Raw genomic sequence first — 27,433 nt, forward strand, 5'->3', positions numbered from 1 at the left:
GTGCTATGACGTTGTGGTTAATAATTTACAAACTACAGAAGTACGGTGGATAAAAACCTAATCTCAGTGCCTTACTGTTATGTACACGTTTCTACTAAAAACAGTTTGAGAGGGAGTAAAACGCAGGACACTTGAGGTTATTTACTTACATTTACATTTAGTCATTTAGCTGACGCTTTTATCCAAAGTGACTTACAAGTTCTGTACGACGAGTCATCAGGAAGGGCACAACTCTTATCAGCTGAGTAACAATGTTCATCAAAGTGTTGTGTGCTACTGTGTAGGTTAGTATATTAGGACATGGCATGTAAGGTTAGTTAGGGTTAGACTTTTTGCGAGCAGAACGTTGATACTGAACACTGTTCTCTCAAACTAGAGTTTTATTGTACATGTTCCTATTGATGCTTTGAGTGTAATTTGAAATAAAATGTACCTCTGCAGTAAATCGATTTATAATAATTACTAAAAAGAATAACAGCGTTTTTTCCCTCTCTCAAAAGAAGTCTTAAAATGAAGAGAAAAAGGTAGATGAAGACAGGTCATTTATTTGTCAATACATTTGCTGTTGTACATGTAAGCATGATGAAAGGAATAAAAAAACCTGCATATAAAAGATGAATACATAGAATTGTGTTTTTTGTAATAAATAAACAGGAGACGGTATTGCATCAACAGTCCTCTGTTGTAAGTAACACAACAACACGGACGCGCATCAAATATGTACATTGTACACTGGCGCTGGGTGTGTCGAAACGGAACACGGTGTGACTCACGTATACGTTTGGGGTAACTTCCAGATTCTTAGGCTTCCGTTTCTCTATTCCTACAAATGGCTACTACTGAACAACCCTTTGTCAGTCACACAAACCTCGTACTTACTGAGCAGGCATGTCCTCTCATTAAAGGGTCGTATAACTCTCAGTGAACCATTACCGAGCACAGAGGGTCATTACAGTCTCTGTGTCGACTACACCCACACAGGCAAGGAGAAGCGGCTGCTAGAATTTCTTCTTTTTTTTGACCAAAATATTATCCCAAACAATATTCATTATTTTCTACGGTTGTGGCATGTACACGTAAAGGAAAAAGCTCACGTAAAAGGACGAGCATGTGTCGAGCAAATCCCTGACCGTCTGCATTCAGATAATCCAGCGTTGAAACGTTAAGGCCATTTGCGAAGACGGTTACAAACATTACATACAAAAAAAAAATCTTCAGACAAGTTAAATAGATAAATGGCAGAGTGACGAAAGTGAAAACCTTACAAATCCCTATACAGCTGTTTCTACCAAATGATATAACAGTGCCCCCTAATGTCCAATTGCAGGCCACGTTATGACCAGTATGTGATCCCTGCACCCATGCAGAGAATGTCTTAATAATAATTATAAGAATGAGGATGAAGAACCCTCCTTCCTACTTGAAGGTTTCTGTAGTGGATGTGTATGTGACCAACAGTGTTTCAATGCATTGACACTGTGGAGGCTCCTGTATCCCCCCCATTACACCCCCTACCTGGTTATCCCCCCCCCTTTTCCCAGAAAGCATAAGAAGCAGAGAAAGTCAATTCCTCTACTGAACTCCTGATCTAAATTGATTAGCCATGTTTTAACAATAAATTTGTATCAACCGTGAAGATTTGACCACACGCATGATTAACCTCTCCGGTCCCACCACACTCCTATGCTATGGTGAGCTGTGGTTCTAACAGTGGACATACCATAGAGCTTAGTAGTAACAATAATTATAATATTATTATTATTATTATTATTATTATTATTATAGAGCTTAGTGCCTCAAATAGATTGAATTCAGTGTCGTGCAAAATACGGGAAGGAAGGTTTGAATTGAATCAACCAAATTCCACACATAATATTGGGCAAAACAATTACTGAATAAAACTCATAGCAATAGTGTAAAAGAGAAGTACAGTGAATAAAAAAAACGTAGTTAGAAGAATGAAATATTGAACGGGGATAACCCTTGTTTAAAATCAATAACAGTGTGAATTCCCTTTTTCTTTTCATTTAAATGTCACACTCGATGTCTGGCGCGCATTGTGACGTTTTGTCGGCAACGTTTTCTCCCGTCTCACAGTCATTAGGGACGTCGTCTCCCTGCTTCAAAACCACATCTACGTCTCCTGGGTCGGCTGTTCTGTCCTCTGCTGTCAGAGCATCTGTGATTGGCTGAGGCTCGCCCTCAGACAGGCACTCTGCCGCCAGATCATCTGGGATTGGCTGAGGCTCGCCCTCACACAGGCCCTCTGCCGTCAGAGCATCTGTGATTGGCTGAGGTTCGCCCTCACACAGGCCCTCTGCTGTCAGAGCATCTGTGATTGGCTGAGGTTCGCCCTCACACAGGCCCTCTGCTGTCAGAGCATCTGTGATTGGCTGAGGTTCGCCCTCACACGGGCCCTCGTTGGACGGTGACTGAAAGCCGCTGTCGTCATCGTGGCGATGGGGACTGGAGTCTTCGACCGACAGTGGCGGGGCCAACTCGACATCCGAGTCCACCGTGCATACCTCTGCTATGCTCTCGCCGCTGTCTTCCTGCATCGCTATCTCTACTTCCTGTATGGCGTCCTCTATGGCCGCCTCTTCCTGATCTTCCCTGTCCGCTTCTTGTTTCCTGTTTCCTACCAGCTGCTTGATTATGTCCTGCGGGGAGGTCTTGGCTTGGGGTGACTTCCTATGCGCTTCCTCCACCACTGTGGTAATGAGCGTCACCTCCTCCACCTCCCCATCCTCCACCACGATGGCGCCGTACGCCGGCTCTGTCCCGTTGGTCAGGCTGGCCAAGGTCTCCTCCGACTCCTCCAGCTCCACCTCCACCACCGGGTTGATCAGGCCCCGGATCCCAATCACGCTGTCCGGAGACTTGGGCTCGGCCTCTTCCTGTGGGTCGTCGCCGTTGACCTCCAACAACATCTCTGCGTCTTCTTCTGGGATGAGTTCCACACCGGGCACCTCCAGGCAGGACTCGTAGAGCAGAGGCACCCCGTCCAGCTGGATCATGGACACCACCTGCTTACGCCTCCTCCCGGAGCCTCCTCCAAGTACACCTCCGCCCAGGGAGACGTCTTCTCCCCCCCCGGCCCCCCCGAACTGGGCTGCCCAGTCCACAGCAGGGTTCTCCCCCAGCAGGTGCAGGTTGGGGTCACTGTTGGTCAGAATGATGCTGTCCCTGTAAAGGTTGTGTCTCCTCTGGACGGCAGCCTCCTTCACAGCTGGGGAGAGAGAAGAAGAGGAGGGTCACTTACTTACTGCACTGTATATACGCTGAGCTATCTGTATATACTGTAAGGTGAGCTATCTGTATATAAGGTTTTATGATGAATTGAAAATGGGGGACCCTGATGTAAACAAGACGAAAGTCTTTCTCTGGTCTGCATCCCCTTAACAATTGTATGTATTGAGCTGTACTGTACTGTACCCATTCTGCAATCTGTTAATAAACGTTTCAATCAAATCAATCAATCAATCAATCAGTCATCTATGGCACTTGATTCAGTTCCACACTACTTCTAATAATAATAATAATTCATTTAATTTATAGAGCGCTTCTCAGTAACCCGAAGTCTGCAACTGCTGCTTCTACTACAACTACTACTAACTAGCTAATCTTCTATGAACCACTTACCCCTAACAGCTACCACTGCCACCACCACTACTGCTACTGCTGCTGATACTACTGCTGCTGCCATTACTGCTACTACTACTACTACTACTACTACTGCTGCTGCTGCTACTGCTACTACTACTACTAAATCTGTGCACTCACCCATCATGATGTCCTTGGTGACAGACTGTAGGACCACCTCCTCAAACACGTTCTCCACCAGCAGGAAACGGGAGAAATCCTCAAAGATCAGCTCCTGGAACCGAGGCAGCTCCTGGGAAGGGGGAGAGGTTGAGGAGAAGCTTAGAAATATGGTCAAATTTGGCAAGGGGTGGAGATAGGATGTTTGTGTATATGATCAAGCCATACGCACAATCAACCAGTGAAAAGACACAGATGCTAACACATCAGGGGTGGGCATCAGGTTTGGGGTTATCATCATTACTATAATCGCAGGCTCAGAGGTGGGCTGACTAACCGTGGGCCGAGGTTACGACACAACATAATTACAAATGCCAGATCTGAGTGGAAAGAGGAGAAAGTGTTCATGACTCACAGGTGAGCAGGTCGGCGACAGCTGCTTCAGCATGTAAGGGATGATGATCTGGAGCAGAGCTTCTCTGAAGAACTTCTTGCGTACCGTGCTGCTGTCGTAGTCGTATTTCTGACGGGACACACGAGGAAAGACACGTAGGATGTGATGATTCGTGCCGTTTTTTTCCTGTTCATCGCGCTCTATAAGTCATTTATGATATCTTATCTGCAATCAATTGCACCTAGGCTTCTGTAATTAACTACATGCACTGTGAAAAATAGAAACAGGATGTAGACACACCTGTGTTTAATATTCCTGCAGATATTAAAACCATATTTTAAATAGAAGACGAGTCAAAAGGGTGTCAATCTGTGACTCTGAATCGATGAATATGAGGAGGTAGACAACACCTAGCAAACAGAATAATTTGAACTCCAGACGGCCCCTATCACGAGACCCCATTACATACTCTGTCTCTCTGTTCTTCACACTCGTATGCTTCTCTCTCCCCCCCCCCCTCATTTCATTGAGTCATCTCACTGTATGCCCCCCCTCTATTTCGCTCTCTCTGTCCACATACATACCCCCCTTTCTCTCCACACACATACTGCATGCATGCCTCTCTCCCATCCCACTGTGTCACTCACACACACACACACACACACACACACCTTTCTCTCCATACCCCCATTCTCTCTCTTTCTCTCTGTCACTGCATTTACACACACCCCTCTCTCACTCATTGAATCCACTCCCAACCAAAACTTCAGAGCTACCCCAGCAGCAAACTTTAGGAAAACCCCAAACAGACTTTTATGATGAATGAGCTTGGCACAAGAAACACCATTAGTTTCTGAAGTAGGCCTACAGTTCATTTCTTAGAAGTAGGGAGGCACCAAAGCTTAGAGGAAAGGTATAATAAGTTGATGTAAGACACAATATGGGTTTCCTTTTTTGAAGACCGGTCTCCTGACTCATGTTTATTTGTTGTGGAATATTTAAAGCACGAATAAACCGTTTGCATCACATTCTGCTAGTATTCAGTGTCTCGATCCAAGGACTACTATTGTGGACAATTCCAAGTGTTGTTTGGACTTAGTGATTTTTTTCCAGAGACAAAATTGTTGGAATGTTGCTCCAAAACCTCTACAAGGTTATTTTCAATCAGTTTGACCATCCATCCATCCATCCTAGATGCCGTCATTCACGCTAGCTATCACATTTTAATGCCGATATCGGCCGATAATATCGGACATCCCTAGTTTCTAATTGTACCTTGAGAACTCGGTCCTGGCAGTGCTGGATGGTCTTACACAGGTCGTCTCCGCGCTGGCTCTCCAGAGACTGGTGGAGCAGCTGCTCAAACGTGTAGACGGCGTTGTCCATTTGCTGTTTCAGGAGATAGGAAGAGAAACAAGGTACCGTGAATCTTCGATTGGTGGATATATACAGTATATATAAACACAAAGTGTCTATGATTGTAATTTTTCAACAGCTTTCTCTCTACCATTGACGAGGGGCTGGCCAATCAGTGAAGAGGCACTGCCACACCACCTAAAATGATGTCACTGGTATTGGTTTCAATGTAGAATTTCAGTGTCACATGTGTCTAAATGCTGTTTCGAAGGCCTTTGAAACTTAACTGGGGAAACACTGATGTTCTGAGCAAGAGCGATATACTCTCTCTGGCCTCCAGGTGGCGGTAGATACTTTACAAAATGTGAACCGGGAGGGGTGAGAAGTGATTGGTGGGTACAGTCTATGAGCAAGCGATTTTGTGCCTGGTAGGTATTGGTGTTTGCCGGCATTCATACTCTACTTGGCTTTAAACTGCATATTTGTACATACAAAAGGGGCTGTGGCCTCACAATGCACCGTTTTAATAATCCTACTGCGTCGTAGCCTATTTGTATAGCCTACACAGGAACAGGCCTCACCTCTCCCATAAGAATCTGAGACCTGTGGACGAACACGGAGGGGCTGGAGACGTCGAACCTCTGCTGCAGCCCTTCCAGATTCAACTGCTCCACCTTCTCATAGCAGCTCTGCATCTTCACGGGATGGAACGCTAGCATGGACATCTTCTCCATGTGCTGCCAAACGGAGAGAGAGAGAACAAGGAGCAGAAGAGGGGGAGATTAGGGATGTCAATGTGACAGGAGTATTATGCGCGGAGAAAGAGAGAGGGCACTTGATCTCCAAAGAGGGAGACAAAGGGCACTGTGGACAGTGAAGGTTGTAATGCTAAGACGTATTCAACCCTCCCAAAGAATTGAATACAGAAGTAAACATACCAGTGAGTATCTAAGCCTTATTCAAACCTGCCAAAGAATAATTTAATAGTACAGAAGTAAACACACCAGTGAGTATCTAAGACTCATACAACCCTCCCAAAGAATGTAATACAGAATTAAACACACCAGTGAGTATCTAAGACTCATACACAACCCTCCCAAGGAATGTAATACAGAATTAAACGTACAGTGACTACCTAGCGCTGTCATAAGGAGTTTGGTGGTATGGCTCACTGAACCCTATACTAGGAGTGTTGAAAGTGTGCCCTGTTGACAACACTGTTGCTCCAATACTGGCTTTACAAGGCATTTTACTGGATTTAATATATGTCTTCAGTCTAATATAAGGACCTTAAGCCTTTGTTATTAGGACAGAGACAGCTTGTGTCTGTAAATCTGTCTTAGTTTACATTTAGTAAACGCGGAATTAAAACAGACTTGAAACAAACTAAAAAAGACATTTCTAAAGGAAAATATAAATACAACTCTACATACATCTGATTAGCACTACACCCAGTAGTACTATGTATGTAGAGTTGTATTTATATTTTCCTTTAGAAATGTCTTTTTTAGTTTGTAATCACCTGTACATTGTATATTACTATTGCACTTTACTGTTAAATGTGCACTCTGGTTGGATTCCAAACTTCTTTTCGTTGTACTGTACTTGTGCCATATAATGACAATACATTTGAATCAAATCTACTCTTAAAATAGCATAGTATATACTCATCGTTATGGTCAAATAAATGATAGCTTGTCGCTTTGATATCAGGGTGTCCTCCAGGGGTCTAAAGATATCAGCACATGGAGCCCCTCACAAAGCCCCCCAGTTAGATCTCCACACGGTCCCAACTCACCTCTCCTACTTTGTCTTTGCCTCCTCCGTTGAGAGAGTTCTTGCTGACCTCCACCAGCTCCCGGAAGAGCACGTCCCTGACCTCGGAGAAGCCCCGGCTGGTGGGCTCCATCAGGGCCTCCAGGATGGAGCTCACGTAGGGCTGGACGCTGGTCCGCAGGAGCTTCTCCGCTTTGGGCAACACCAGTGCTGCACAGGGGGGGGGGGGGGGGGGGGGGGGGGGGGGGGGCATGGAGGATGGACGGAGGGAATGCATGGTTTTTCACTCAGCGGCAGAGTCAGTAAACACAGCCGCGCGCCACAGACCTGCTCCTCACCGCGACATGGACGGAATCAGTCAGAGAGTGACCACTGAGAAGAGTGCCAGCATACCAGCGCGGTGTAATTGCACCGGTTTACGCCCACGTGGACGCGTTTGGTATGTATGCGGTAAATAATGACTGATGTTTGAGTCCGTGAAATGAAAGCTATATCGTGGCTGCCACGGAAAGCAAAATAACTCGGACCAAACCTCGGTCACACAAGCAGGAGGAATACAGCTTCGCTCTATGTTTTCAGACGGACGGGGGAACATTAAAAAAAATACGGGGAAACCTTCACCAAAAACAAATGTATCAAGTTATCGACTAAAAGAGGGCGGCTGGGTGGCGCAGCGGACAGTTGCGCTCGTCATCAACGCAAGAGACACCGGGTTCGAATCCGGCTGTCGGCGTTGCCTCCGGCTTGGGCCGGCCGTCATACTAACTCAATTGGCAGAGTTAGCGGGTGGAAGTCGATGGGTGGTAATCTGGACGTTGTGGACAGCGACTCCTACAGGTCGGTTGGGGGACGCCTGCACAGCAGAGACAGGAAATGGCGGGGGCAGTGTGAGCCTCCCACACGTTACACCTCGCCAATGAGAATGTACGACGCTGGCAGTAGAACCGGCCTGTACGACGCTGGCAGTGGAACCGGCCTGTACGACGCCGACAGTGGAACCGGCCTGTACGACGCCGGCAGTGGAACCGGCCTAGAACCGGGACGAAGAGGGACAAAGAGGAGGAGTTATCCTGGAGTTCACCGCCGAGGGATCCACCGATCCACCCAGTGCTAAGTACACCATAATCCTATATTTCCCTCCCACACTGCTATTTCTCTACTTCCTCCCTGCCACTCTCGACAATACAATGTGTCTCATACCTATATCCACAATCTGCTCCTCCAGAACTGACTCTACCCATCCACGACAGTTTGCTAGTAACCCGGCTAATCTCTCCTACCCTCCTACAGCCACTAATACACCTGTCACAGTACGGGGAGGCTTATGGAATTGTCAATCAGCAGTCAAGAAAGCTGACTTCATTACTGCCTACGCCCATAGTCTAAATCTGCAGCTCCTGGCTCTAACTGAGACCTGGATAACCCCCAATAACTCATCAACACCTGCAGCATTATCTACAAACTATAACTTCACTCACACACCTCGACCTTCCAGACGGGGTGGAGGCACTGCCCTCATGACATCTCCTTCATGGGCTACAAACGTAACACCACTCCCAGAACTGTCACTCTCCTCTCTCGAATATCATGCAGTATCTGTCTCTAATCCTTTCAATCTCACCATTGTTACACTCTACCGCCCTCCAGGTCCGCTCGATCACTTCACAGATGAGCTGGACATGCTTCTTAGCTCCTTACCGGAAGATGGTACCCCTCTCCTTCTACTGGGCGACTTCAACCTGCCTGACTCATCTCAGTCAGTCATAGTAGTCTCCCTCCTACAATCGTTTGACCTGACTCCCACTGCCATGCCTCCCACCCACAAAGCAGGCAACTCCTTGGATCTCATATTTTCCCGTAACTCCAGCATCATTAACACCACGGTAACTCCCCTACATGTATCTGACCATTCCTTCATATCCTTCTCACTAACTCTCATGCTTAACCGAAAGGTCTTCACCCCAACTCAAACAGTCTCACTCAGACGCAACCTGCCCTCCCTATCCCCCTCCACCCTCTCCTCTGACATACTATCCGCTCTACCTTTGAGTGACACCTTCTCTGCTCTCTCCACAGAGATGGCAACCTCCACCCTCCTTTCAGCCCTGGCAACCTCCTTCGACAAGCTCTGTCCCCTCGTTGAGAAACCTGCCCGCCGTTCCCCACCCAGTCCATGGCTGACAGATCCAGTGAGAGAACAAAGACAGGTCCTGAGAGCAGCTGAAAGGAAGTATAGAAAGTCACGCCTCACTGCTGACATCGACACATATCACAACCTCTTGTTAACATTCTCCAAAACCATCACTAATGCCAAAGCTTCTTTCTTCCACCATAGGATCGAGGCCTCTGCCAAGAATCTTCGCAAACTGCATGCTACCATGTCCTCCCTCCTCACTCCCCCCCCACCCCCCCCTCCCTCATCTTTCTCTGCCGAAGACTTTGCGATCTTCTTTGAGGAAAAAGTGGAGAACATCCGCAGCTCCTTCTCCCAACCCCCACCCATTCCAAATGCTGAATCGAGAACCTCATCCTTCACTCTGTCATCTTTCTCTCCCATTACAGAAGCAGAGACCCTGACACTGGTAACGTCAAACCGTCCGACTACTTGCCAGCTGGACCAGCTACCCTCCCCACTCCTCCAGACCATAGCACCAGACATCCTCCCATTCCTAACTGCAACCATCAACTCCTCACTCAACTCGGGGGTGGTCCCCACCTCCCTAAAACAAGCCAGAGTCACGCCGCTCATAAAAAAACCAACCCTGAACCCTACTGTCATAGGCAACTACCGTCCTGTCTCTCTTCTCTCCTTCCTTTCTAAAACACTTGAACGTGCTGTATCCAACCAACTTACTACTTATCTCTTACAGAATGACCTCCTAGACCCTAATCAGTCAGGCTTCAGGACTGGTCACTCCACAGAGACAGCCCTCATTGCGGTCACAGAGGCACTTCACTTAGCAAAAGCGAAAGGCCTCTCCTCTGTCCTGATTCTCCTAGATCTATCTGCAGCCTTCGACACAGTCAACCACCAGATCCTCCTTGCGGCCCTCGCAGGAATGGGAGTGGCTGGCTCTGCGCTGACATGGCTGTCATCATACCTCAATGACCGCTCCTACCAAGTGTCATGGAGAGGGACCCTGTCGGCCACCCGCCCCCTGCGGACGGGTGTCCCCCAGGGCTCGGTTTTAGGACCCCTTCTCTTCTCCCTCTACACTAAATCACTGGGTAACATTATCACGTCTCATGGCTTCTCCTACCATTGTTATGCCGACGATACTCAACTCTTCCTCTCCTTCCTTCCCTCAGATATCCACGTCTCTGTGCGGATCTCGGCCTGTCTGTCCGACATCTCAGCCTGGATGACGTCCAACCACCTCAAACTGAACCTAAGCAAAACAGAATTGCTCCACCTGCCGGCCAAATCCTCCCCCCTAACCGACCTTTCAATCACAGTCGAGAATGCAGCTGTGACTGCGTCCCCGACCGCCAAGAACCTTGGTGTTGTCCTCGACGACCAGTTGAACTTCTCTGCTCACATCGCAGCGACGACCAGAACCTGCCGATTCCTCCTGAGCAACGTCAGAAGGATACGCCCCTTCCTGACAAAAGAAGCCACCCAACTCCTCGTCCAATCAACAGTCATCTCCCGCCTCGACTACTGCAATGCACTGCTCGCTGGCCTCCCGGCCACTGCCACTAAGCCTCTTCAACTCATTCAGAACGCAGCGGCCCGCCTGATCTCAAACCTACCGAAGTCGGCCCATGTCACCCCACTTCTTAGGGACCTGCACTGGCTCCCCATTGCTGCACGAATCCGCTTCAAGGCCCTCGACCTAGCATACCGTGCGGCAAAGGGAACCGCTCCCGCCTACCTCCGGTCAATGGTCTCTAACTACACACCCTCAAGACCCCTACGCTCTGCATCTTCTGGCCGCCTCAGACCTACTCCTATCCAAGCTCCGGGAGGGTCATCAAAGAGAAGTCGCCTATTCTCAGTCCTTGCCCCACAATGGTGGAATGAACTACCCACCCCAGTTAGGACAGCCGAATCACGTCCAATCTTTCGCCGTCGACTAAAGACGCACTTCTTCAACCATTATCTGAATTAAAAAAAAAAAAAAAAAAAAAAAATCTAACCCTAACTAACCGTACTGTCATGCACTTGTCCTAATAAACTAACCTACACTGTAGCACTCAACACTTTGATGAACATTGTTGCTCAGCTGATAGAGTTGTGCCCTTCCTGATGGCTTGTCGTACAGAACTTGTAAGTCGCTTTGGATAAAAGCGTCAGCTAAATGACTAAATGTAAATGTAAATGTAAAACCGGCCTGTACGACACCGACAGTGGAACCAGCCTGTACGACGCCAACAGTAGAACCGGGCTGTACGACGCTGGCAGTGGAATGCAGTTCTTCCACTTTGCCTCCATGGCAAACAAAACATGAGGAAAGAAAAGTGTCTCTGCCAAGTGATTTTTCTTTCTTTTTTTTTCAGGAAGGCTGCTCAGATATAATATAATATGACGCTTTGGGGCTGAAGGGAACAGGTAATCGAGAGAGAGAGAGAGAGAGAGAGAGAGAGAGAGAGAGAGAGAGAGAGAGAGAGAGAGAGAGAGAGAGAGAGAGAGAGAGAGAGAGAGAGAGAGAGAGAGAGAGAGAGAGAGAGAGAGAGAGAGAGAGAGAGAGAGAGAGAGAGTATAGAGGCTGGTTGCTCAGATATGACGAGATGCTTTGGGGCTGAAGAGAACAGGTAATTGAGAGAGAAAGAGAGAGAGAGAGACAGCAATAGAGGGAAGGTAGAAGGAAGAGAGAGAGAGAGAGGCTTGGGCAAACAAAAGACAGAGAAAGTGGTGACGAGAAGAACGAGGAAGACTAAAAAGAAACAAGAGGTCAGGGGAGCTGCTTGAAACGTGAGACGGAGGGAGATTCTCGGTCACAGCTTCGTTCAGACGCAGCAGGAGAAACGCGACACCGCCGTGTTGCTCCACCACTGCTCTGATTGCCTCCCTCCCTGTGCCAGAAAGGCCCTGAACCAGAAGACTAATCAAAGCTGTATCTCACTGAGAGACAACGGTAGTCACACTGCTGCACTGTGGCCTCCCGCACCAGGGCAGGGAAGGTCAGATTTCACAGTACAGTAAGCCGCGGCATTTGAGGAAAATGATTTCACACGAGATAATTTGTTAAGCAATAAGTAGGCGAATGGAAATGCAGTACGGTGGAGACTGATCAGCCCTCGTGAAAAATATTATATTATATATAGTGCTGTCAATAGATAAAAAAAAATTAACTAATTAATCTCACAATTTTCTGTAATTAATCTAGATTCAAAATAGCATTTTTCTATTTAAGACAGAAGCTTGTAACAGATATTTACTTGAGTAAAATCATGGAATTAATGTCAAATCAACACAAAGAAAGTATATTTAGATTCAAAGACTATTTTAATAGCTTTCTTGACTCAGCTAGACCTTTCTTATATCCGCAGCGCTAAGATTGAAGATTTTACACTCCATAGATTCATTTAGATTCATTTATTTTAATGCTTTAAATCATTTTAATTAATCTCCAAAGTTAAAGCATTCATTTTGACAGCCCTAATTATATAATATCAAGACCGACTAGAATCTGCCGAGGGTGTGTCGGGATAGAAATTGTGTGTGTGTGTACATGAGCATTAGTGTAAGCCTTTTCACACGACACATTTCATAGATACCAGTTTCCTCTCTGTGCGTTCAGTAGAAAGCTATCTGGCTGCATGTTAGCCTAGCTTAGCACAATGAATGGAAGCGGACAGTGGATTGGATTGGATACACGCGTGTGTCTGTCCTCACCTCGTATCTTGCTGCTGACGTGCTCCTTGGAGGTGATGATCTGATCCATGTCGGTACGCAGAGCGGCGTCCAGGGGCGGCCGCTGGGCCTCGCAGGCCGCCACCAGGGCCTCGTACTGGGCCTGCGTCTGGGTCAACACCTGCTTGTACACCACGTCCGAGATCTGGAGGGGAGCAAGGAACACGCCAACATTTTGGGAAATTAGCTTACCGTCTTCTCCAGAGAGAGACAAGAAGATGGAGACCAGTTTCCTCTCTGTGCGTTCAGTAGAAAGCTATCTGGCTGCACGTTAGCCTAGCTTAGCACAATGAATGGAAGTGGACAGTGTCGGTTAGCCTTCGGGAGAGGTGTTAGTTGGACAATGCCTAGGCTAACCGGCCATGAACGCTACCATTCATTGTGACCAGAGCTTGGTTCATACATGTAATGTAAGCCATATGGGTTTCTGATAGATAACATAAATAGAGAGTAAGAGATTATTACATAATTCATACCATGCAGACCTAGATGTATACAAATACATATACACACAGTATATAATGGATTTAATTGTGAACAGTATCGACCCATCTCAGGTTCCGCCCTCTTTTCTTGATCCTCCAATCACAACTGTAGGAGGGTGGAGAGAAGAGGGCGGGGTTTAGGCACGGCGTGGCTAGCAGGAACTCACCAGCATCCAGTCCCTCTGTCGCTGCTGCAGCTTCCCCTTCAGACGAGGACCAATCAGCTTCCTCACCTCCGGGTGGAGACTCTCCATCACCAGATTAGCCAGGATCTATGTGTATATACATTACAAACACATGCATACAGGAGGATACAGGTTGGCATTAAACGGTGGTAAAACTGTGTGTGTGTGTGTGTTTACACAACAGAGAACATCACATAATGGTTAAAGGAAGAGACAAAACGTCAACAAATAGCAGTTAACTTGTGGTGTCAGATAAACCCTTACTTTGAGTGTGTGTGTGTGTGTGTGTGTGTGTGTGTGTGTGTGTGTGTGTGTGTGTTTGAACACAAGTCCTATAGGAAGGAAGGAAGATGGATAGATAGATAGATAGATAGATAGATAGATAGATAGATAGATAGATAGATGGATGGATGGATGGATGGATGGATAGATAGATATATCTACACACTAAGATAACTTTGGAATACATTAGTACACACACTAATAACCCTTTGGAACACACTAGTACACACTAATAGAACTATTTGGAACACACTAGTACACACACCAATAGAACTCTTTGGAACACACTAGTACACACTAATAGAACTCTTTGGAACACACTAGTACACACTAATATAACTCTTTGGAACACACTAGTACACACTAATAGAACTATTTGGAACACATTAGTACACACAAATAGAACTCTTTGGAACACACTAGTATACACTAATAGAACTCTTTGGAACACACTAGTACACACTAATAGAACTATTTGGAACACATTAGTACACACAAATAGAACTCTTTGGAACACACTAGTATACACTAATAGAACTCTTTGGAACACACTAGTACACACTAATATAACTCTTTGGAACACACTAGTACACACTAATAGAACTCTTTGGAACACACTAGTACACACTAATAGAACTCTTTGGAACACACTAGTACACACTAATAGAACTCTTTGGAACACACTAGTACACAATAATAGAACTCTTTGGAACACACTAGTACACACTAATATAACTCTTTGGAACACACTAGTACACACTAATATAACTCTTTGGAACACACTAGTACACACTAATATAACTCTTTGGAACACACTAGTACACACTAATAGAACTCTTTGGAACACACTAGTACACAATAATAGAACTATTTGGAACACACTAGTACACACTAATAGAACTATTTGGAACACACTAGTACACACTAATAGAACTCTTTGGAACACATTAGTACAAACTAATATAACTCTTTGGAACACACTAGTACACAATAATATAACTCTTTGGAACACACTAGTACACAATAATATAACTCTTTGGAACACAAGCAAAGCGAACACATGAATCAAAGGGTTTGTAAGAAAGCCAGTTCCCCGTTTCCCTCTCAGCTCATTAGTGGTCATGCCTAATGAGGTGATGGAGGACTAACACACATGCGTGCACACACACACACACACACACACACACACACACACACACACACACACACACACACACACACACACACACAAAAATGCGCCTCATTCATGGCACACATATGAAAACACTGGCACTCAGCTGCAACTGTTTAAACATGGCAGACACGCCTCTCTCTTGACCCTTCCTCGCCGCCATGCCATACATTCACACACACCTAAACGACCATTTAGAAATGACAGTTATTGTTCACGTGAAAGTTGAAACACCGGTGCTCTAGGGTGCTGTGGTAAATAATCGCCCACTATATGACCATGAGCAGAACGGTTGTTTACCCTCTCCCGAGAGCAAGGGGTGGAAAAAAGTTAAGCTAAGTGGCTAATCACTAAACAAACATTATTTATGGTTGAAAATACAAGCCCCTCGTTTTCCCAAAAAGAAAGTGTCTACGATTTCTTAAAGTAGCGGCACTGTTAGGACCTACATATAAAAGGGAAGTGGAAAAGTCACAAATAAAACCCCTTTGCCTTTGTTTAACTTCCCCCTTAGTCTATCTGCTGTCGTACGAGGCTCTTGCTGGTATTTCTGACCATCCCTCCCTGTGTGAATGAGAAAGACATTCAGCGCTAGGAGGACAGTGGAGGACTCGCAAGGTTGAGTTCATTCTCATGGAAGTAAACAAACCAGGCTACTCTACGTCCAGCGCCACCACCCCATTCATTATCCCTCCGACGTCTGAATGAAAGCCCATTCAGCGGGTCTCCTGGCTTGTTCCACGTTGGCCGGGATCAGTGCGCTGTCTGTCACCGCACCGCACCGTCGACTCGGCTCCATCTTTCCACACTACTGCTATGAACATGTAGCCTCCTGCTGTGATGTGACCACATGTTTAGGGTGGGGAGTTGGCAGGGTGTACAGGTGTGGGCCAAAAACAACCCCGACCCCTCCGCCCAAAGGAAAACAAAAACAAGACTGCCCCTGTACACGGATTGTACAGCCTCTCTTTCCTGTGTGGGTGTATGCGCGTGCATGTGTGTGTCCATGTGTGTGTGTGTGTGTGTGTGTGTGTGTGTGTGTGGACACACTGGGGCAATTGAGGCCACATGTGGCAGGAGCCTGGGAGACAGGAAGAGTGGTTAGTGCCACTGCCCTGGCTACGCACCGACACACACACACACACACACACACACACACACACACACACACACACACACACACACACACACACACACACACACACACGCACACACACACACACACGCACACACACACACTCACACACTCTTTTCTTTATGCTCAGTACTCCTTTATTTACACGGCGCCTCAAACTAAACATTCTGCCAAACATGTTGTTAGGTAATTAACCGGGAGAAAAACAGACTGTATTCATACACACAGATTGGCAGAAGGGCTTGATAAACAAAACACAGCTTCCAAAGACTATTATTTTGTCATAACTATAACTATTGTTGAAAACAAAAGAAAAAAAAGGACACGCCAAAAAAAAGCTGTGGATGTACAACTTTGACTTCCAAAGAAGTAACTTGTAGTAATGTTAGTGTGATATTATTAAACAAACTGGTTCCACCCACGCCTGCCATTAGATGCTGTTGATGAGAGCCGAGTGCAGTGATGCAGTGTCACAGTAAAAGGTTAAACTATGAACCTTTTTACTGGGGATGTACATGTCAGAGTAATGCCAATAAGCAATAACCACCAATATACAAAATGGCTATATATTTGATTCAGAATAGCTATTATATTTAGCTTTATTCCGACGGCTACGTGGTGCAGTGGGCAAGGCGCTCACCACGAATGCTGGAGACGCTGGATTCGCCTGTTCGAGTCCAGCGCTCCACATTGCTTTCAGTTTAGCTGGTCGTCCGCACTAATACACATTGGCAGTATTAGGGGGTGGGAAACTGATGGGTGGGGATCGGGCGTTGTGGACAGCGACTCCTACAGGTCGGTTGGTGCGCCTGCGCAGTAGAATCAGGAAGCGATGGGGGCGGCGCCCCTCCAAAGCGCAGACCCCTGACGCTGAAAGATTGCGCTGTGCAGGTGAAAAGATGCGACTGCTGTTACCTCGAGTATCGGAGGGGACTCGTGCTATGTATGACTTAGTCCACATTGCAGCCGGCTTGTGGGAGGCAAGAAACAGCGTTCAAGACAGGGGAGGGTTGAATTGGATGATACGAAATTGGGATGGGAGAAAAATAGAAAATGGGAGAAAAAAGTGGATAAAAAAATTTAAATTAGCTTTATTCCCTCAAAAATACCCAATTCCGTGTGATTTGCCTCAATCTTATACTACTCACTATAATCTATAGCATACAATGAATTTCAATCATAACGTTTCATATCATCTTAAACCTCTATTTCACAAATAAAAAGGTAGATAAACTGAGTTCAGCATTTGGTGGGTTTACCCTCCATTACATCCCTGATTGAGGGCTTTTTGAAAACTAGTGTTTGTCATCTTGCCCATGTGATGTGATGTGATGTAATGTAATGTGATGTGATGTGATGTAATGTAATGTAATGTACCGGTAATGTAATGTAATGTAATGTACCGGTAATGTAATGTGATGTGATGTGATGTGATGTAATGTTATGTACCGGTAATGTGATGTGATGTAATGTAATGTAATGTAATGTAATGTAATGTAATGTAATGTGATGTGATGTGATGTGATGTAATGTGATGTAATGTAATGTAATGTAATGTGATGTAATGTGATGTGATGTGATGTGATGTGATGCGATGTGATGTTGGCCCAGAGCTCTTTCTAAGCCTGTCTGTGGGTAAGATCAGATCCTAGGGGTGGAACGAATGGTAATTGCTATGTACTGTAGGTGGACAGAACTGCATGCTTGTTTGTGCGTGCGTGTGTGTGTGTGTCCTCTATGCTAGTAGCATTGTAGCAGACAGTGTGTTTGTGTTCCTTTACCCATGCGATGTCCCCAGAAGCATGTGGAACCTCTGTTAACCCTTTCACTGCCGCACTACCAAATGGTTTAACCCTTTCATTGCGACAATACACAGAAGGTTAACCCTTTCACTGCCACACCGTCGGTAGTGTGATAGTAAAGGGTTAACCTTGTGTAGTGTGGTAGTTAAAGGGTTAATATTATAATGTACAGTAGATGTTATACTGTATATAACATCTATGTATATGTATATGAAGTACGAATCGCCACTCGCTACTAGTCCCGCCTACTTTCAAATGATTCTGCAAATAATTAAGTAAAAGAGAATGCAATTCAACATGATTATCAGGCTTCTGTAATCGGAAGCCTGATTACAGAAGCCAGCAGCTTCAACAGGACATAAAAACACAGACATAAACATTCACACATGCACAGACAAGCAGAAATATACACACACACACACGCAGGCATGAACATGCACACACACACACGCGCACCTAAATACATTTAATTATACCAAGGTCACTTGCTGAACATACTCTATCAGCCCTTAAGCAGTGATCTCTTTTTCACTCTGCATGTTCTAAGAGAAACACGTCCACTTATCGCCCCTAAAATACACCCAGCCTCACCGCCCCAAAAACACCACTGTTCCAAAGTCAAGAGCCGGAACTGTCACCAAGAGAAACACAAGAAACACTCAAATCATTCCTTATATTCCTCATCCTATAAAGATGACATGTTCTTGGCTTCAATGTAACCGTGTGTATACTATGCACTTAGTCATCCTGGCTCCATGTATAATATTAAAAACACAACTCAAAGGGTTTCAATGTGCTTGGGCTAATAGAGCTCAACTTGGCCCACTCAGCTAAGACACAACGTGAGTAATTTAAGGTGGGTCATTTTGCTCTCACGTCATGCTCAGGTTGGGATCTTTTCCATCCTGTTCCCACCTTAACATAATTAGCACAATGGCCACCGTGTGATTTGAATAAGGTCAGTGGTCACAGAAGCTGCCCAGGATATTAGAGGTGGAAATGGTTGGGTGGACTATATGTCGGGTTGGGTGGCTTGTTGATGTTTAGATTAGATTCAAATCTATTGACATCATACAGCACGAGTACAGTACAATGAAAAGAAGTTTGGCATCCAACCAGAGTTCAAATGTAACAGTAAAGTGCAATAGTAATAGTAATACAATGTACAGGTGATTAAACTGGGTATAAAATATAGATGAGTACTACTGACTGAGTAATAGTGCTAATCAGATGTAACTAGTAAAAGTAGGTAAGGGATATGTACAGATATAGATATAGTAGATATATACAGATATGTAAAAAGGATTATATGCAGGTATGTACACAGATGTGGATATATATATATATATATACGGTAAGTATAAATATATGTATACGGTATATATAGCATTATTGTACATGCTATCATACGTTATTATGGGTTATATGCAGGTGTACAAGTAGGTATATATAGAAGGATTATATGCATGTATATTCAGACAGATATGGATATATATGCGGTAAATATGAATATATAAATGTATATACAGCACTATTGTGCATGCTATCATACAGAGTTATATGGGTAGACTATAGTATGAAGTAGGTAGTTATGATTATTATTATGATTACTATGATTAAAGTGTAGGGCAGTTGTAGACAGTGAAAGCAGTACGTAGGTATACACTGAGTGAGTAGTCATTCTTGTCGCTCTGTTTGGTTTGTGTCATGTGTGGAGAAGATCCAGTTGAAAAATCACCTCCCCTCTGGGCAGCTGTGAGTATAATATGCTTTGGGGAGTGTGGATATTATTAACATGGTAAATCATCCCAATGCCAAGTTACTTTCCCTCCATCAGTATCATCAAAAAATGTTCACGGCTAGAGAGAGTGTTTATAATTTTAGAGGGACATTAGCTTTAAAGCAACCTACGGTACGTACAACTCTTAAAAGTACGTGCATTGCAGTTTGTGGGGTATCACTCTGGAATGGTCTGGATGCGAATATAAAATTAAGCAAAAATATCAATAAATTTAAAGGTAGCTATAAACAAGCACTTATGGACACATATAAGAGAGAGGAGCTTGAGCAGTAATGTGACTGCCTATTCTTTTTTCTCATTTGGGTATATAAAAACTGTACTTTTATTTTATTTTTTTTATTATTTGTTATATTATTTAAATTTTTATTAAATTATAATGTCAAATATTGTAAGGATGGGGCAGGGCTTGATAAGTTGTTTTACTTCCCCCTGTTCCTTCTCGAACACTTATTGTATGGAAATAGTCTTTGACTATTTACCTTTTTGTTTTTTAAACTTGTTTTATGTTTCTATGTTCGAGACAAATAAAAATCAAATCAAATCATCATCAAGTCAGTCAGTCAGTCAGGCCTCTGGTCAGTGTGGTTTGAGTGACAGGAGTCCTGTCTGAGGCTGACCTGTGGGGGCGCTCCACACATCATGTCCCAGGTCCCGTAGTGGCCCTGAGCCTGTCTGTGGAGCCGCACCGCATCCGTGAAGGCCGGGGTCTGCACCCTGCATTCCTCAGACAGACCTGTAGGGGGCAGGAGAGAACAGAGCAGACACTTAGTTAGCGCACTATATTTATTGTGGTTATGGACCACGTAATATATTTGTAGTGTGTATGTATATATATATATAATTCTATGCAGGTCATGCAGACCGTCCTTTTGGCTAAATGGAACCAAATTTGACGCTTATGGAGGTAGAGAGTGATGGAGGTAGAGAGTGATGAAGGTAGAGAGTGATGGAGGTAGAGAGTGATGGAGGTAGAGAGTGATGGAGGTAGAGAGTGATGGAGGGAGAGAGTGATGGAGGTAGAGAGTGATGAAGGTAGAGAGTGATGGAGGTAGAGAGTGATGGAGGGAGAGAGTGATGGAGGTAGAGAGTGATGGGGGTAGAGAGTGATGGAGGTAGAGAGTGATGGAGGTAGAGAGTGATGGAGGTAGAGAGTGATGGAGGTAGAGAGTGATGGAAATAGAGAGTGATGGAGGTAGAGAGTGATGGAGGTAGAGAGTGATGAAGGTAGAGAGTGATGGAGGTAGAGAGTGATGGAGGTAGAGAGTGATGGAGGTAGAGAGTGATGGAGGGAGAGAGTGATGGAGGTAGAGAGTGATGGAGGGAGAGAGTGATGGAGGGAGAGAGTGATGGAGGGAGAGAGTGATGGAGGGAGAGAGTGATGGAGGGAGAGAGTGATGGAGGTAGAGAGTGATGGAGGTAGAGAGTGATGGAGGTAAAGAGTGATGGAGGTAGAGTGATGGAGGTAGAGAGTGATGGAGGTAGAGAGTGATGGAGGGAGAGAGTGATGGCGGTAAAGAGTGATGGAGGTAGAGATTGATGGAGGTAGAGAGTGATGGAGGTAGAGAGTGATGGAGGGAGAGAGTGATGGAGGTAGAGAGTGATGGAGGGAGAGAGTGATGGAGGTAGAGAGTGATGGAGGTAGAGAGTGATGGAGGTAGAGTGATGGAGGTAGAGAGTGATGGAGGTAGAGAGTGATGGAGGTAGAGAGTGATGGAGGTAGAGAGTGATGGAGGTAGAGAGTGATGGAGGTAGAGAGTGATGGAGGTAGAGAGTGATGGAGGGAGAGAGTGATGGAGGTAGAGAGTGATGGAGGTAGAGAGTGATGGAGGGAGAGAGTGATGGAGGTAGAGAGTGGTGGAGGTAGAGAGTGATGGAGGGAGAGAGTGATGGAGGGAGAGAGTGATGGAGGTAGAGAGTGATGGAGGTAGAGAGTGGTGGAGGTAGAGAGTGATGGAGGGAGAGAGTGATGGAGGGAGAGAGTGATGGAGGTAGAGAGTGATGGAGGTAAAGAGTGATGGAGGGAGAGAGTGATGGAGGTAGAGAGTGATGGAGGTAGAGAGTGATGGAGGGAGAGAGTGATGGAGGTAGAGAGTGATGGAGGTAGAGAGTGATGGAGGTATAGAGTGATGGAGGTAGAGAGTGATGGAGGTAGAGAGTGGTGGAGGTAGAGAGTGATGGAGGGAGAGAGTGATGGAGGGAGAGAGTGATGGAGGTAGAGAGTGATGGAGGGAGAGAGTGATGGAGGTAGAGAGTGATGGAGGTAGAGAGTGATGGAGGTAGAGTGATGGAGGTAGAGAGTGATGGAGGTAGAGAGTGATGGAGGTAGAGAGTGATGGAGGTAGAGAGTGATGGAGGTAGATACTAGAGTGATGGTAGAGAGTGATGGAGGTAGAGAGTGATGGAGGTAGAGAGTGATGGAGGGAGAGAGTGATGGAGGGAGAGAGTGATGGAGGGAGAGAGTGATGGAGGGAGAGAGTGATGGAGGTAGAGAGTGATGGAGGGAGGAGTGATGGAGGTAGAGAGTGATGGAGGTACAGAGTGATGGAGGTAGAGAGTGATGGAGGGAGAGAGTGATGGAGGTAGAGAGTGATGGGGGTAGAGAGTGATGGAGGTAGAGAGTGATGAGGGAGAGAGTGATGGGGGTAGAGAGGATGGAGGTGGAGAGTGATGGAGTGAGAGTGATGGAGGTAGAGAGTGATGGGGGTAGAGAGTGAGGGTGGAGGTAGAGAGTGATGGAGGTAGAGAGTGAGGGGGTAGACCGCTGCTGATGACGTCCGTCATTGTCTCCTTGCTTGGTATCATCAAGTGACGTAGTTAGTGATGTATGAATGTATCCTGCTAAATAAAATGAGGTCACTGCTGGTCACTCTAGTAATGACACGCTGCAGACTCATGATGAGGCTGTGTTGCTCCGTGTCAGCAGAACCTCTCTGACCGTATAAATAGAGAAGTTACTCCACGTTGTCGTAGCTACAGTTCCTGGACTGCAGGACCACACAGGGGCCACACAGGAACCACAGCCCTCATCACACAGCTGCCCCCCCCCCCCCCCCCCCCCCCCCCCCCCAAAACAGGAAGTGGCAGTCGCAGCAGAGATTGCGTGTGGTCACTACTACTACGGTCAGCGCCCCTCCCTGCGACGGGGACAATGAAGTGGCCCGGCTGCTAACAAGTGTTTTCAGGAAGTCGCCCGTCATCATGTGACTTTGTGATGATGAAAATAAACTAGTTCGTCGAGGTCATGAGCCGTTGTCTCCTGATGTGAGGACCGTCTGTCTGTCTCTTTCAAGGTCGCCACACGCGGGACACTGGGTGTTAAAAGGTATTTATGGAGCTCACAAAAACACACCAGCAGGCGTGCTGTCAGATGTCAGGCTATGGAAAGAAAACACCCCTTAAATATGTTAGTAACGTGTTCACGGTGAATACAATACACATGTATGGTTCTAAAAACAACATGAAAGGGAGGGGCAGTGGACGTCTGATTGCGCGGGGGGGGGGGGGGGGATAGTGAAAGTAAGATGGGGGGTTGGCAGTGGAAGTCAGATTGGGGGGGGTGGGTGAAAGTAAAATGGGGGGTTGGCAGTGGAAGTAAGATGGGGGGTTGGCAGTGGAAGTAAGATGGGGGGTAGTGGAAGTAAGATGGGGGGGTTGACAGTGAAAGTAAGATGGGGGGTTGGCAGTGGACGTCAGATTGGGGGGGGGGGGGGGTGAAAGTAAAATGGGGGGCAGTGAAAGTAAAATGGGGGGTTGGCAGTGGAAGTAAGATGGGGGGGGTAGTGGAAGTAAAATGGGGGGTTGGCAGTGGAAGTATGATGGGGGGGGGTAGTGGAAGTAAGATGGGGGGGGTTGGCAGTGAAAGTAAGATGGGGGGGGGGGTAGTGGAAGTAAAATGGGGGGTTGGCAGTGGAAGTATGATGGGGGGGGTAGTGGAAGTAAGATGGGGGGGGGGGCAGTGAAAGTAAAATGGGGGTTGGCAGTGAACGTAAAATGGGGGGGTAGTGGAAGTAAGATGGGGGGGGCTGGCAGTAAAAGTAAGATGGGGGGGCTGGCAGTAAAAGTAAGATGGGGGGGTTGGCAGTAAAAGTAAGATGGGGGGGGTTGGCAGTAAAAGTAAGATGGGGGGGCTGGCAGTAAAAGTAAGATGGGGGGGTTGGCAGTAAAAGTAAGATGGGGGGGTAGTGGAAGTCAGATTGGGGGGGCAGTGAAAGTAAAATGGGGGGTTGGCAGTGGAAGTCAGATTGGGGGGTAGTGGAAGTCAGATTGGGGGGCAGTGAAAGTCAGATTGGGGGGTAGTGGAAGTCAGATTGGGGGGTACTGGGTAGTGGAAGTCAGATTGGGGGGGTAGTGGAAGTCAGATTGGGGGGTAGTGGAAGTCAGATTGGGGGGGCAGTGGAAGTCAGATTGGGGGGGCAGTTGAAGTCAGATTGGGGGGGGTAGTGGAAGTCAGATTGGGGGGGCAGTGGAAGTCAGATTGGGGGGGTAGTGGAAGTCAGATTGGGGGGGCAGTGGAAGTCAGATTGGGGGGTACTGGGTAGTGGAAGTCAGATTGGGGGGGTAGTGGAAGTCAGATTGGGGGGGCAGTGGAAGTCAGATTGGGGGGGCAGTGGAAGTCAGATTGGGGGGGCAGTTGAAGTCAGATTGGGGGGGGTAGTGGAAGTCAGATTGGGGGGGCAGTGGAAGTCAGATTGGGGGGGCAGTGGAAGTCAGATTGGGGGGGTAGTGGAAGTCAGATGGGGGGTACTGGGTAGTGGAAGTCAGATTGGGGGGTACTGGGTAGTGGAAGTCAGATTGGGGGGTACTGGGTAGTGGAAGTCAGATTGGGGGGGGTACTGGGTAGTGGAAGTCAGATTGGGGGGGGGTAGTGGAAGTCAGATTGGGGGGTACTGGGTAGTGGAAGTCAGATTGGGGGGGTAGTGGAAGTCAGATTGGGGGGTACTGGGTAGTGGAAGTCAGATTGGGGGGGGGGGGTAGTGGAAGTCAGATTGGGGGGGTACTGGGTAGTGGAAGTCAGATTGGGGGGCTAGTGGAAGTCAGATTGGGGGGGCAGTGGAAGTCAGATTGGGGGGGGCAGTTGAAGTCAGATTGGGGGGTACTGGGTAGTGGAAGTCAGATTGGGGGGTACTGGGTAGTGGAAGTCAGATTGGGGGGTACTGGGTAGTGGAAGTCAGATTGGGGGGGTACTGGGTAGTGGAAGTCAGATTGGGGGGTAGTGGAAGTCAATGGGGAGCATGAAGCGTTCTCTTGCTCAGCATTATTGAACAGAAAGGAAGACGGGGGTCACAGAGTTTGAGAGAGTCAAGCAGCAGGAAGAGATCACAGAGTAAAGAGAACAAAAGAAAACTTAGAAAAGGCTTCAAGTCACAGTGATGACGGTGAGAAGGAAAGAGAAACCACTCGGCTGGAATACAATGGTCGTCAGGACGTCAGCTGAGCTGATGTTAAGTGGTTTGATCATTGCTGGAGGTGTGTCACACAGACACACCACTAAAGAAGGCATTGGAAATATGGAGTTAGATGGTTTAAGGACACTTTATAGGAAGGAAAAGGACAAAATAACTTGTTGTGATTGTTGTACAGTATAGTTAGTAACAGCAAGTATAGCATAGGGACATAGAAGAAGAACTGCACATTGTATAGGAATGTGCATAGGATCCAGTGCCTTTAAGCGATTTTTTTAACATGTCTATTTTTTACCATGTCTATTCTAGTTATATTTTCATTATTATTACTATTACTATTGTTTTATTGCACAATCGAAGCGGGCATGGCCAACCGCATTTCACTGTATGCCCTGGTATGAATGTGATGAATAAAAACTCTTGATCTTGAATCTTGAATCTTGGGATGTGGTTACCCCTTATTAAAGGTGCACTATGCAGTGAGTGAGTGCATTTGAACACTGGACACTGAACCCTGGAACACTGAACAGTGAACCCAGTTCCAGTAAAGGGTGTTGTTGATGGAGTACCGTTTTTGTGATCGATGCAAGTAGATTTAAAGAGTTATAGTCACAGAATGATCAGGACAAGTGACTGAGAAATGTGTGGTGTGTAACAAGATCTGTTTACGTTGCATTTTGAATCAGAAAAACCTGCCTGACCGAGCATTCTTAGATCATATCAGTTACTCAGTAAGTTTTAAGCTCTGCGACAGAGGGGAGAATCTCAAGCGTTAAGGACTGTTGGAGTTGATTCCACAAGCTAGGGGCATCATAGAAAAATGCAGATTGATGGCTAACGCAGGATATGCTGGTATCAAGTCCAGCTCTCGGCGTTGCTATACCGGCTTGGCCAGCCGTCATACTAACACAATTGGCAGTGTTAGAGGGTGGGAAAGCTGGTGAGTGGGGATTGGACGTTGTGGACAGCGACTCCTACAGGTCGGTTGGGTGACGCCGGTGCGGCGGAAACAGGAAGTATCGGGGGCAGCGTGAGCCTCCCACGCATTACTCCTCGCCACTGAGAGTTCGAGCTGCTGCAGTGAAAAGATGCGACAGGCTGCTTCCTCGTGTACCGAGGGACACGTGATGCAATGCTTCTATCCTCACTACAGCCGACCAGTGGGAGGCATAGTCTAGCAACGTTCAAGACAGGGGAGGGAAGAATTGGAAATATACGAAATTGGGATGGGAGAAAACTAGAAAAATAAGGAGAAAAAGTGGATAAAAAAAAAGATAAATGCAGATTGCGTGTGTGGACATGATTTCGGAGATACGTGGTAAATGTGGAGATGATGAAGAGAACTTAAAAGTGCAATGACAGAAACTGTGAAAAAGAACCCAAGTGGAAGTCAGGAGGAAGTCAGGAGGCTAAACCTTATTATTATTATTAAACCATGAGGAAAGCAGCTAGGAAGGAAGAGTCAAGACGTCAGGTAGAAAGAGTGATGAATATTGTTTTGTTAACAACAACAAGATTAAGTTCTTACTTAGCAATTATCCCCGTGGTGATTAACTCTGCCACTGAGGCAGAAAGGAAATCCGAGAGAATAGAGACAGTTGTTGATGCCCGCGAGGAAGTTATTGGATATGGTGGAAATTACTGGAGAGGAATCACAGGGGCTGTTGAGAGAGGCTTTCAGGATATTAGTTGTATTAAGAGAATGAGACGAGGAAGAACCGATCAATCCAGTAGAAGGCGATAATGCGACATTTTGGATGCCAACCGTTGTAAAAAGTCAAGAAGAAGAAGAAGAAGCATTCTTCATGCTCTATGCCCCCCACTGACTAAGGTTTCTCTCCTCCACACTGCCTGTGGAGCTTTTTTCCCTATTGTTAGGTTTTAGTGAGTTTTTCCTTACCTTCGCGTGGGGTATGTCTGGGAGTGCTTGCATTCTTTCATTTATTTGCATTCATCTAAAAATGTTTGGACCTTATGGTGTTCTTGTTCTGTTCTTGACTTATTGTTATGTTTTCTTCTTGACTT

General features: G+C 46.2%; 1 protein-coding gene across 1 annotated transcript in view; it reads right to left on the reverse strand.

The window, feature by feature from the left end:
* Positions 1 to 4: 4 nt before the first annotated feature.
* Positions 5 to 27,433, reverse strand: part of niban2a (niban apoptosis regulator 2a) — an 80,012-nt gene continuing 52,583 nt past the window's right edge. Inside the window, exons 6-14 of the mRNA XM_084325480.1 lie at positions 20,624 to 20,739; positions 13,798 to 13,902; positions 13,128 to 13,290; positions 7,311 to 7,498; positions 6,094 to 6,249; positions 5,432 to 5,545; positions 4,178 to 4,285; positions 3,784 to 3,895; positions 5 to 3,229 (exon numbers count right to left, since the gene is read on the reverse strand). Coding sequence (XP_084181606.1) covers positions 2,028 to 3,229; positions 3,784 to 3,895; positions 4,178 to 4,285; positions 5,432 to 5,545; positions 6,094 to 6,249; positions 7,311 to 7,498; positions 13,128 to 13,290; positions 13,798 to 13,902; positions 20,624 to 20,739 — 2,264 coding nt within the window. The 3' untranslated portion in view covers positions 5 to 2,027. The remainder of the gene's footprint in view (positions 3,230 to 3,783; positions 3,896 to 4,177; positions 4,286 to 5,431; positions 5,546 to 6,093; positions 6,250 to 7,310; positions 7,499 to 13,127; positions 13,291 to 13,797; positions 13,903 to 20,623; positions 20,740 to 27,433) is intronic.

This window comes from Notolepis coatsorum (assembly GCF_963971535.1).
Source record: "Notolepis coatsorum genome assembly, chromosome: 11".
Taxonomy (NCBI): domain Eukaryota; kingdom Metazoa; phylum Chordata; class Actinopteri; order Aulopiformes; family Paralepididae; genus Notolepis; species Notolepis coatsorum.